The 12,500-nt window shown below is 51.0% G+C and overlaps 1 protein-coding gene across 1 annotated transcript in view; it reads right to left on the bottom strand.

The window, feature by feature from the left end:
• Positions 1–12,500, bottom strand: part of LOC125042971 (Down syndrome cell adhesion molecule-like protein Dscam2) — a 106,275-nt gene that overhangs the window by 23,762 nt on the left and 70,013 nt on the right. The window contains exons 11-21 of the mRNA XM_047638832.1: positions 10,763–10,921; positions 10,000–10,196; positions 9,468–9,641; positions 8,942–9,176; positions 7,995–8,141; positions 7,059–7,214; positions 5,115–5,251; positions 3,772–3,946; positions 2,977–3,119; positions 1,521–1,740; positions 790–978 (exon numbers count right to left, since the gene is read on the bottom strand). Of these exons, the coding sequence (XP_047494788.1) occupies positions 790–978; positions 1,521–1,740; positions 2,977–3,119; positions 3,772–3,946; positions 5,115–5,251; positions 7,059–7,214; positions 7,995–8,141; positions 8,942–9,176; positions 9,468–9,641; positions 10,000–10,196; positions 10,763–10,921 (1,932 nt within the window). The remainder of the gene's footprint in view (positions 1–789; positions 979–1,520; positions 1,741–2,976; positions 3,120–3,771; positions 3,947–5,114; positions 5,252–7,058; positions 7,215–7,994; positions 8,142–8,941; positions 9,177–9,467; positions 9,642–9,999; positions 10,197–10,762; positions 10,922–12,500) is intronic.

Below are 12,500 nucleotides of genomic sequence, written 5' to 3'. Positions count from 1 at the left end.
GGGAGAGGAAGAGGAAGAGGAGGGAGAGGAAGAGGAAGAGGAGGGAGAGGAAGAGGAAGAGGAGGGAGAGGAAGAGGAAGAGGAGGGAGAGGAAGAGGAAGAGGAGGGAGAGGAAGAGGAAGAGGAGGGAGAGGAAGAGGAAGAGGAGGGAGAGGAAGAGGAAGAGGAGGGAGAGGAAGAGGAAGAGGAGGGAGAGGAAGAGGAAGAGGAGGGAGAGGAAGAGGAAGAGGAGGGAGAGGAAGAGGAAGAGGAGGGAGAGGAAGAGGAAGAGGAGGGAGAGGAAGAGGAAGAGGAGGGAGAGGAAGAGGAAGAGGAGGGAGAGGAAGAGGAAGAGGAGGGAGAGGAAGAGGAAGAGGAGGGAGAGGAAGAGGAAGAGGAGGGAGAGGAAGAGGAAGAGGAGGGAGAGGAAGAGGAAGAGGAGGGAGAGGAAGAGGAAGAGGAGGGAGAGGAAGAGGAAGAGGAGGGAGAGGAAGAGGAAGAGGAGGGAGAGGAAGAGGAAGAGGAGGGAGAGGAAGAGGAAGAGGAGGGAGAGGAAGAGGAAGAGGAGGGAGAGGAAGAGGAAGAGGAGGGAGAGGAAGAGGAAGAGGAGGGAGAGGAAGAGGAAGAGGAGGGAGAGGAAGAGGAAGAGGAGGGAGAGGAAGAGGAAGAGGAGGGAGAGGAAGAGGAAGAGGAGGGAGAGGAAGAGGAAGAGGAGGGAGAGGAAGAGGAAGAGGAGGGAGAGGAAGAGGAAGAGGAGGGAGAGGAAGAGGAAGAGCAGGGAGACGCCAAAGAACACGAAGACCAACCCACCGGCTCCTCGCGTCCTCGTGTTGACCGTCTGCGAAGGCTCCCCGCGACCCACCAGGTTCACGGCGGCGACCTGCACGCGGTAGGTCGAGCCGCAGCGCAGGTTCTCGAGGGCGTGGCTCGTCTCCCCGGGCTCGACCTGCTCCTCCACCCACGCCTGGTCCGTCTCGAGGCTGTAGCGGAGCACGTAGCCTGCGGAGAGGAAGGGCAAAGGGGATAAGGGAGGAGGAGAAGAGGTAAAGGAAGGGGGGGAGGTAAAGGAAGAGGGAGAGGGATAGTGGAAGGGAAGTGATAAAGTGGAAAAGAGGATGTAGCAAAATGAAAAAGGATAAATATAGGGGGAAAAGATAAAGGAAAAGGAAAACAGGGATAAGGGAGCAAGAGAAGGGGAAAAGATTAAGGAAAAGGAAGAAAAGGGATAATGGAAGGGGAAAAGAGAAAAAGATAAAGGAAAAGAAAAATAGAAAAGGGAGAAAGATGAGGGATAGAGGAAAGGGGAAAAAGATGAAGGAAGAAGAGAAATGATACAGGAGGAGCGACAGAGAGCAAACTGAGACATGGATAAACTATTTTCACTGAAAATGTCTTCAAACGCTAACACAGACACCCAAACCAAAACAAAAAAAACACTAACAAAAAAAAAACTACAAAACTCATAATTAAGAAACATAAAATGAATTACAAACAAGTAGTTAACCCCGCACCAAAGAGCTCGGCCTCCCTCCGCCTCTCACCTGTGATGGGCTTCCCTCCGTCGCCCGACGTGTCCCACGACAGGTGGATGGCCGTCTCGGTGGCGTACTGCACCCTCACGGCGGGCGGGGGCGGCGCCTGTACCACCTGCACCACCCACGTCGCCTCGTCGCGCCCGTGCGGGTTCTGGGCGTGGCACGTGTAGTTGCCGGCGATGTCGGGCGTCACCACGGAGGCGTGCAGGGACTGGTCGGGAAGGGTCTGGCAGAGGGAGAAGCCAGGGAGGATGGGGGGGAAGGGAGAGGGGGGAGAGAGGGAGGATGGGGAGGGAGGATGGGGAGGGAAGATGGGGGGGAAGGGAGAGGGGGAATGGGAGGGAGAATGGGGGGGAAAGGGAGAGGGAGAAGAAAGGGAGGATGGGGGGAAGGGAGAGGGAGAAGCCAGGGGGAATGGGGGAAGGGAGAGGGGGAGGAGAGGGGGAATGGGGGGGAAGAGAGGGGGAATGGGGGGAAAGGATAGGGGGAAGAGAGGGGGAAGAGAGGGGAATGGGGGGGAAGGGAGAGGGAGGATGGGGAGGAAGGGAGAGGGGGGAGATAGGGAGAATGGGAGGGAAGGGAGAGGGGAGAGAGAGGGAGAATGGGAAGGAAGGGAGAGGGAGAATGGGAGGGAAGGGAGAGGGAGAAGCGAGGGAGAATGGGAGGAAAGGGAGAGGGGAAGGAAGGGAGCGGGAGGTAGAAGGAGAAAGGGAGAAAGAATAGGGAAGGGGGAGGGAGGAAGGAGGAAGGAGGAAGGGAAAGAGAGATAGAGGGTGAGGAAGGGGAAGGGAGGAAGGGCGAAGACAGAGAGGAAGGAGGCAGGGAGAAGGGTAGGGAGGAGCAGGGGGGAGGGGAGGAGGGCAGAGGGGGAGATGGCAGGGAGGGAGAAGGAGGGAAAGTGGGGGGGGGATCAGAGTGTCATAAGAAGTGTCATGGCTAGTCATGGAAATGCTGTGTCCTTAAGGGTTGATTTAGAGGTAAACAAACAAACAAATACTGCAGCAAACAACTGACATTTCATTTCAAGGAAAAAGATCCAATCCTTTTTCCAAAACCTGACCCTCTTTCGAACAAAAACAGTAACTGATCAGAACCCCTAAGGACCTAACCTCGGTTAATGGAAAAGGTCTTGATAATCAGTCAGTTATTCGATAAATACGAAATGTCAATGGCACTTCTTTTCATACTTATTCATTTATTCATTTATCATATATTAATATATATTATATATATACATTATACATACATATATATACATTATATATACATTATATATACACATATATGTACATATATGTATATATACATATATATAATGTATATATACATATATATATATATATATATATATATATATATATATATATATATATATATATTATCCATTCATTTATTAACATATTTATCAATAACGCTATTTACTTCTATCCTTTTTTACTAAGTTCCTTCCTTGGTTCCTCACCTGTGCGTGCAGGGAGCTGTCGCGGCCTTGGTGGGACCAGGACACGGAGGGCGGCGGCGACCCCACCGCGGCGCACGGCAGCGTCAGCGACGACCCCGCGCGGACCTCCACCGACTGGCCGAAGGACCTGATGCGGGCGGGGACTGCGGGGGGAGGGGGGGAAGACGGGGGGGAGGGAAGACGACAGGGGGGGGAAGACGATGGGGGGGAGGAAGACGGGGGGGGGGAGGAAGACGGGGGGAGGGGAGGAAGACGGGGGGGGGGGAGGAGGAAGGGGGAGGAGGAAGGGGGAGGAGGAAGGGGGAGGAGGAAGGGGGAGGCGGAAGAGGGAGGAGGAAGACGGGGGGGGGGGGAGAAGGAGGAAGGGGGATGAGTTGGTGGAAGAGGGGGTTGGGGGGGAGGAGGAGGAAGGGAGGGGTAGGAGGAGGAAGGGGGGGAGGAGGAGGAAGGGGAGGAGGAGGAGGAAGGGGGGGAGGAGGAGGAAGGGGGAGGAGGTGGAGGAAGGGGGATGGGAGAGGAAGAGGAAATGGAGAATGGACAGGATGATGAGGAGTGACGAGAGGGAGAAGGAGGAGGAGGAAGGGGGAGAAAATTGATAAGGAAACATTACTTTAAAAAAAAATCCCGAGGAAAGTAATAGCAAAAATAAACCTTTATATTTTCAAAATGATTACAATTACTCAGAGTTAAACTAACTTAATCGTCAAAGGCATACAATTTCCCCGACACTACACGTCATCAACTTGAAAAAAAAATTAAAACCAAGCCACACGAACGAAATCGCAGGCGGCCTACCGATGGTGGACGGGCTTTCGGACACCACCCTCGACGCCGCGCCCTCGCCCACCCGCGTCGACGCCGTCACCCAGAACTCGTAGCGGGCGTGGGCGTCCAGATCGCCCACCTTCCAGCTCAGCTCCACCCACGGCACCGCGCCCACGTCGGCGGTCACGGCGATGTCGCGGGTGGCCTGGGGGGAGGGGAGGGAAGGAGGGTGGGGAAGGGGGGAAGGGGGGAAGGAGGGATGGAGAGGAGGGAGGGAAGGGAAGGGAAGGGAAGGGAAGGGAAGGGAAGGGAAGGGAAGGGAAGGGAAGGGAAGGGAAGGGGAGGCAGGGAAGGGGAGGGAAGGAAAGGGAGGGGAGGGGAGGGAGGGAAGGGGAGGGAAGGAAAGGGAGGGGAGGGGAGGGAGGGAAGGGGAGGGAAGGAAAGGGAGGGGAGGGGAGGGAGGGAAGGGGAGGGAAGGAAAGTGAGGGGAGGGGAGAGAGGGAAGGGAGGGAAGGGAGGAAGAGAAAAGGGAGGGAGGCAGGGAGGGTAAGAGAGGGAAGGAGGGAGGGTAAGAGAGTGAAAGAGGGAGGATAAAGAGGGAGGGAGGGAGGAAAGGAAGAGGACGAAATGAGAAAGAAAAAGGAGAAGTGGAAGGAAGGTAGGAAGGAAGGAAGCAAATAATGAATAATCGAAGGAAAATGGAGGGAGAGGAATGGAGAGGAAGAGAGGGAAATTGAGTCGGGAGGAGGACGGAAGCGAAGGAGGGAGGTGGGAGGAGCAAGAGAAGCAGGGAAGTGGCGAGAGAGAGAAAAAAAATCATTGTCAGTGTGCCATCATATATTCTTTTTTATATAGATTCATCATGCACCACAAAATACAAAGCAGTCATGATAACACAGAGATTAAACAAATTCATGAGAAAAATATATCCTCAACATTACAAGTAGTTTACCCACATTGTGAGAACAGCATTCATCAAGTATCACATACCGTCGCCAGCTCATAGCAAACACCATAACACCAGCAGTCATCACATCAGTCATCACAGCACCAGCAGTCATCATAACAGCAGCAGTCATCGCGACAATAACAGTTATCATAACAGCAGCAGTCATCGCGACAATAACAGTCATCATAACAGCAGCAGGCATCGCGACGCCAGCAGGCATACCTCCAACAGTCATCACACAACCATCAATCACACCATCACCAGTCATCCTATCAGTTATCACACTACTAGCAGTCATCAAAGCACCAGCGGACACATCCCCGCCAGTCATCCCGCCAGCAGTCATCCCGCCAGCAGACATCCCGCCAGCAGTCATCCCGCCACCAGTCATCCCGCCACCAGTCATCCCGCCACGGCCACGTACCAGATGGGCATTGAGGGGCCTGTAGTAGAGCGTGTACTGCAGCAGGACGCCGTTGGGGCGCGAGGGCGGCAGCCACGACACCACCACCTGGTCGCGGGCGGCGGGGAGGGCGCGGATGGCGGAGGGCGCGCCGGGCACTGCGGGGGCGAGGGGCGGATCAGAGAGAGGGATGAATGATGGGGGGGAATCAGAAGAGTGATGAGGGAAGGGAGGTGAGGGAGGCCGATAAAACTAGGAGGCGCAGAGGTAGAGAAAGCGACGGATGAACGAAATATGTATGAACACACACATGATATGTATGTATATATATATATATATATATATATATATATATATATATATATATGTATATATGTATATATGTATATATGTATATATGTATATATGTATATATGTATATATGTATATACATATATACGTATATCTGTATATACGTATATCTGTATATACGTATATCTGTATATACGTATATATGTATATACGTATATACGTATATACGTATATACGTATATACGTATATATGTATATACGTATATATGTATATACGTATATATATGTATATATACATATATATACGTATATATACGTATATATATGTATATATATGTATATATATATATATAATGTGTGTATATATATGTATATATATGTATATATATGTATATATATGTATATGTATTTATATATATGTCTATGTATATATATGTATGTACATATAAATAAATAAATATATATATATATATATATGTATATATATATGTATATATATATGTGTATATGTATATATATATGTATGAATATATAAATGTGTATATATATATGTATGTATTTATAAATGTGTATATATATGTATAAATATATATGTATATATATGTATATATATTTATATATGTATATATATATGTATATATATGTATATATTTATATATGTATATATATATATATTTGTGTGTGTATATCTATATCTTTATATATCTTTATATATCTCAATATCTATATATATCTATATATCTATATATATCTATATATCTATATATCTATCTTTATATCTATATATATATCTATATGTGTATCTATATATATCTATATATATATATATCTATATATATATCTATATGTATATCTATATATATATATATAAATATATCTATATATCTATATATATCTATATATCTATATATCTATCTAAATATCTATATATATATATCTATATCTATATCTATATCTATATCTATATCTATATCTATATCTATATCTATATCTATATCTATATCTATATCTATATCTATATCTATATCTATCTATCTATCTATCTATATATATATATATATATATATGTGTGTGTGTGTGTGTGTGTGTGTGTGTGTGTGTGTGTGTGTGTGTGTGTGTATTATATATCCCAATGCCGCCGGGGAAAATGAACAAAAAATGGGGAAAATGCTGTGCCTATTTTCTATATTTTTTGTGAAATGTCTGCCCATAGATTGCTCTGCTAGTGCTCAGCCACAAAGGAGTCAATTAGTAGACCTTGTGACCTTACATGATTTGAATTGGCGGGAAAAACGTATTTTTTACTAGTGGTATGAATATCGATGGTGTTATTTTTATTATAAACATTATAATTATTATAATGTTTTTTACCATTAGTAACAGCAAAATAAGATAACGTAAAATATTTCGTAAATCAAAGAAAAGGGTGAACGGGCGAGACGGGCAGTACTTGTACCTGGTTCATTGGTGACTTAGTACAAGTATAGCCATCTATGTGTAAAAACAATCAAACAATTACAGTGGGCATAGCACGTGTCTACACGTCGTACCCGTCGGCAAGGGGATATATATACATATATAACCACCCTTATAAAGTAAGAAAGAAAGAAAGAAAACCGCAAGACAAAGTCATGTTCATATCTCCCCCCGTGACGCATCTCCCGTCCTTCCTACCGTCCTGCAGCGTGGTGCAGAAGGAGGCCGCGGACATGACGCCGTCGCCGGCCGAGGTGAAGGCCAGCACGCGGACGCTGTAGTTGGTGAAGCGCCCGAGGCCCTGCAGGTTCGTCTCAAGGTTCGTGGTTCGCTTCACCTCCACGGCGTTCGAACCTGGGGGGGAGGGGGGGGGAGAGGGAGAAATGAATATTTTGGATAATTACATTTTTTTAATCATTCGCATTAATCATACAGTTATTCTAGATTATTCTTATTATCCTTCCACCATCATGACATAACTACCGTTATCATTTATCTGTGTTTACCCCCGTCTTTAGCATACAAGACAATGATATTCCACCAATACTACTACCACTATTACCGCGAAAACAATTCATCTCATTCAATAAACACACACTTATTGAAGAAAAACAATCTACCTCCATCATACGTGATTCTCTTGCAGAAATCTCATCGCAACATCGGAAACAGACAAATATACCCACAACAGCAGTTTTAACCTTCAGTAACGGTGGTTCCTTTATGAAGAGAGAGAGAGAGAGAGAGAGAGAGAGAGAGAGAGAGAGAGAGAGAGAGAGAGAGAGAGAGAGAGAGAGAGAGAGAGAGAGAGAGAGAGAGAGAGAGAGAGAGAGGGAGATAGAGAGAGAGAGAGAGAGAGAGAGAGAGAGAGAGAGAGAGAGAGAGAGAGAGAGAGAGAGAGAGAGAGAGAGAGAGAGAGAGAGAGAAAGGGAGAGAGAGAGAGAGAGAGAGATAGATCAAATTCGCCCCTTACCCCTTACTTTCAATACTGATTGGCCTCCTAGCAAACCATAGAAAAATAATCATTTTCAATGCCGAGGTAGTCAGGGTCGCCGATAACAAAAAAGAAAGAAAGTTAAATGAAAAACTCCTCGACTGGCCATTGAAACCTGCACCGCTGCCCTTCGGCCTCACCTTCAATGTTGGTGGTCCTCTTGTAGTAGACCTTGTAGCCTTGCACCGGGCCGTTGGAGAGGTTCAGCGGCAGCGGGTTCCAGCGCACCCTCAGCGCCTGCGACGAGAGGGGGTCGCACTGCACGGCCTTCGGGGGGGCGGACGGCACTGGGGAGGGGAGGGGGAGGGGGGCGGGCTTTGAGAGGGGGCTGTTGGGCTTTTTTAGCATTGCTGTCGTTTGTAAAGTGTCTTTGTTATTGTTATTATGTAGTGTGTCTTTTCCATTGGTATCTTTTATATGTATTATGGTTATCAATTACAAGCATTTCGATTACTGTCCATTTTTGTAAATGTTCTTATTTATGTTATCATATATGTGTCTTTGTTACCGTTCTCACTTATAAATATCTATATTATTATCATCATTATCATTGGATAAATTGATGATTTTATCCTGTATGTTTTTTTTCGAGATTGTAATCATTATCAATTCATTATTTCAATAATTAATTTATTCGTGCACTGAATCCTAGACTGATAATTTTATCCCTTTTTTTTATCAAGATTGTTAGTATCATCAGCAATGTAATATTATCCTTCACTGTCAAAATCCCACCTTTCTAATACCCTGTCAAACTAACAAACAAAACCTGCAATAGAACAAAACACTGTACCACGAACATGAAAATAAATGCATAAATAAGTACGTAGAGATATAATGGATACACAAACCAATAAATGAATAAGAGAAACAAATGCACAGATAACTTTATGAAGAAAACACGAAACTGCTCAACCGCAACCTCCGACTCCCTCAAATAAACAAATAAACAAACAAACAAATGATTAGATAAATGACGAAACAAATAAATAAACAGAGAAATGGAACAAATAAACAGAGAAATGACGAGACAGAGAAACAGAGAAACAGATGAGCAGACGAGCAGAGAGCGAGCAGCAGGACCGACCTCCCTGGCTGGTGGTGACGGTGACGGGGTGCGCGGGGGGGCCGGCGCCCACCTGGTTGATGGCCCTGACGGTGACGCTGTAGGCGGTGTAGTGGCGCAGACTGCCGATCTCGGCCGCCATGGCTCCCCCTCGCACGCTGCGCCACCGGTACTCGGAGGCCTCGCCCTCGTCGGCCTCGCGGAAGCCCACCTGGTAGCCCGTCACTTCGCCGGGACTCAGGTGCGCCGCTGGGGCCTGCGGGGAGGGGGGGGGGGGGTTAGAGGGGGGCTGGGGGGGGCTAATGGGGGTGAGATTAGAGGGGGCCAAGGGGGGAGTGTCTACAACGTGGATTTGCATATGGACAGACAGACCCAAACACGCTCACACACAGGTGCGTACGGAGAGAGAGCAAGAGGAATTGGGAGCGATAGATCGATAGATGGAGAGAAAGACTCAGAAGCTCAGCCAGACAGATTGATGGATAGAAGGATATTAACTCAGGGGACTGGAATAGACCCAGAGGGCCAACGGGATCTGCCGCCTGACCTGCCACGAGAGGCTGATGGTGGCCTGCTGGCGCCCGCTGGCTCGGAGGCGCGTGGGCGGGGCGGTGGGCGGCTCCTGCAGGGTGGTGATGCTGAGGGTGGGCGAGGGCGGCGAGGACCCGCGGGCGTTCACTGCCAGCACCTGCACGTGGTAGGCCTGGCCGGGGGAGAGGCCCTGTGGGTGGGGGAGGGGGGGGGGGGTTAGGTTCCTGTGAATAGGTTTTTTTCTTCCTTAGATGGCTATGATTATGCTTGTGGTTCCGTCAGGATTTTTTTCTCTTATGGATATTCTAAAGAGATGCAATTGAGATTATACGGAACAAACGTAATCTAAAATATTGTCATTGTGACAATTGAGAGAGAGATAAATCGATAAATCGCAATGAAAGCGACTAATATTTTCTAGAATATTTTCAGAGACAATAATAGGAGGAAAAAAGAAGATACTGAAAAGATCCTTCCAGGGAGCGTTGCGATAAAGCCTTCACGAATGCACGAAGCGCATCAAAAGGAAACCGAATGGGCGTCCGTACCTTGAGCGTGGCCTCCGTCAGGTCGGGCGGCAGCGTGGTGTTGGTGGGCGTGGGCGGCGAGACACCGCGGGCGGGCCAGTGCTGCAGCATGTAGTGGGTGAGGGGCGAATTGCCGTCGAAGGGCGGCGCCCACGCCAGCGACACCTGGCGGCTCGTCACCTCCCTCACGTGCACGTGGGCGGGGGGGTCCGGCCTCTCTGCGGGTGTGGGCGGGGTCAGACCGAGGGGGCGTGTCACAATTTGGCATTCTTATTCAGTGCGTTTTGGGCGGTAAAAGAAAAGCGGTGCTGGGGGAGAGGCCGCGAGGGGCCTCTGGACACACATGCATGCAGATGGGAACCCACACACGCATATATGTATGCATATATATATATATATATATATATATATATATATATATGTATAATATGTATATACATATATATACCACACATACACTTTCACTTTCTCTCCCTCCATCTCCTCCTCCCTCATCCCCTTCCTTTACCCCTCCCACTCCCTCCCCTCCTCCCTCCCCAGTTCTTCTCCTACTCCCTCCCCTGCCCCATGCCCACCCCCTGCCCTCCCTATCCTGCCCCATGCCCACCCCTGCCCTCCCTCTCCTGGCCCCTGCCCTCCCTCTCCTGGCCCCTACCCGCCTCTGCTCACCCTCTCCTGCCCCCTGCCCTCCCTCTCCTGGCCCCTGCCCTCCCTCTCCTGGCCCCTACCCGCCTCTGCTCACCCTCTCCTGCCCCCTGCCCTCCCTCTCCCGCCCGCGACCTACCGACGACGTTGACGAAGAATGTCCTGGAGTCGGTGCCGTAGCGGTTGGCGACCTGGCACGTGTAGACGGCGGCGTGCGAGCGGGTCGTCGGGTTCATGAGCAGCACCGACGTCCGGCCGCCGTCCTGCACGCGGAACTCCATGCCCGAAGGACCCGACCCTGCGGCAGGGTGTTTAAGAGTGGTTAGGGAGGGGGAGGGTGGGGGGGGGAAGGGTGAGAGGTGAGGAGGAAGGATGGGGAGCGGGAAGGTGTGGGGGAAGAGGAAGGGGAAGGGTGAGGGGGAAGGGTGAGGGGGAAGGGTGAGGGGGAAGGGTGAGGGGGAAGGGTGAGGGGGAAGGGTTAGGGGGAAGGGTGAGGGGGAAGGGTGAGGGGGAAGGGTGAGGGGGAAGGGTGAGGGGGAAGGGTGAGGGGGAAGGGTGAGGGGGAAGGGTGAGGGGGAAGGGTGAGGGGGAAGGGTGAGGGGGAAGGGTGAGGGGGAAGGGTGAGGGGGAAGGGTGAGGGGGAAGGGTGAGGGGGAAGGGTGAGGGGGAAGGGTGAAGGGGGAAGGGTGAGGGGGAAGGGTGAGGGGGAAGGGTGAGGGGGAAGGGTGAGGGGGAAGGGTGAGGGGGAAGGGTGAGGGGGAAGGGTGAGGGGGAAGGGTGGAGGGGAAGGGTGAGGGGGAAGGGTGAGGGGGAAGGGTGAGGGGGAAGGGTGAGGGGGAAGGGTGAGGGGGAAGGGTGAGGGGGAAGGGTGAGGGGGAAGGGTGAGGGGGAAGGGTGAGGGGGAAGGGTGAGGGGAAGGGTGAGGGGGAAGGGTGAGGGGGAAGGGTGAGGGGAAGGGTGAGGGGGAAGGGTGATGGGTAAAGGGTGATGGGGGAAGGGTGATGGGTGAAGGGTGATGGGGGAAGGGTGAAGGGTGAGGGGAAGGGTGAGGGGGAAGGGTGAAGGGGGAAGGGTGAGGGGGAAGGGGTGAGGGGAGGGTGAAGGGGAAGGGTGGGGGGGAAGGGTGAGGGGGAAGGGTTGAGGGGGAAGGGTGAGGGGGAAGGTTGGGGGGGGAAGGGTGAGGGGGAAGGTGTGGGGGGAAAGGTGTGAGGGGAAGGGATGAGGGGGAAGGGTGAGGGGGAAGGGTGAGGGGAAGGGTGAGGGGGAAGGGTGAGGGGGAAGGTGTGAGGGGAAGGGTGAGGGGAGGGAAGGGTAAAGGGGAAGGGTGGAGGGGGAAGGAAAGGGGGGAAGGGGGAAGGGTGAGGGGGAAGGGGTGAGGGGGAAGGGGTGGAGGGGGAAGGGTGAGGGGGAAGGGTGAAGGGGAAGGGTGAGGGGGAAAGGGTTTGAGGGGGAAGGGTGAGGGGGAAGGGTGGGGGGAAGGGTGTAGGGGGAAGGGTGAGGGGGAAGGGTTGAAGGGGAAGGGTGAGGGGGAAGGGGTGAAGGGGAAGGGTGAGGGGGCAAGGGTTGAGGGGAAGGGTGAGGGGGAAGGGTGGGGGGAAGGGTGAGGGGGAAGGGTGAGGGGGAAGGGTGAGGGGGAAGGGTGAGGGGGAAAGGGTGAGGGGGAAGGGTGAAGGGGAAGGGTGAGGGGGAAGGGTGAGGGGGAAGGGTGAAGGGGAAGGGTGAGGGTGAAGGGAAAGGGTGAGGGTGAGGGGAAAGGGTGAGGGGGAAGGGTGAAGGGGAAGGGTGAGGGGGAAGGGAGAGGGTGAGGGTGAGGGGGAAGGGTGAGGGGGAAGGGTGAGGGGGAAGGGTGAGGGGGAAGGGTGAGGGGGGAAGGGTGA

The sequence above is a fragment of the Penaeus chinensis genome, chromosome 3, assembly GCF_019202785.1.
Source record: "Penaeus chinensis breed Huanghai No. 1 chromosome 3, ASM1920278v2, whole genome shotgun sequence".
Lineage (NCBI taxonomy): Eukaryota > Metazoa > Arthropoda > Malacostraca > Decapoda > Penaeidae > Penaeus > Penaeus chinensis.
The sequence above is the reverse complement of the archived record's forward strand: the minus strand, read 5'-3'. Positions and strand labels throughout refer to the sequence as shown.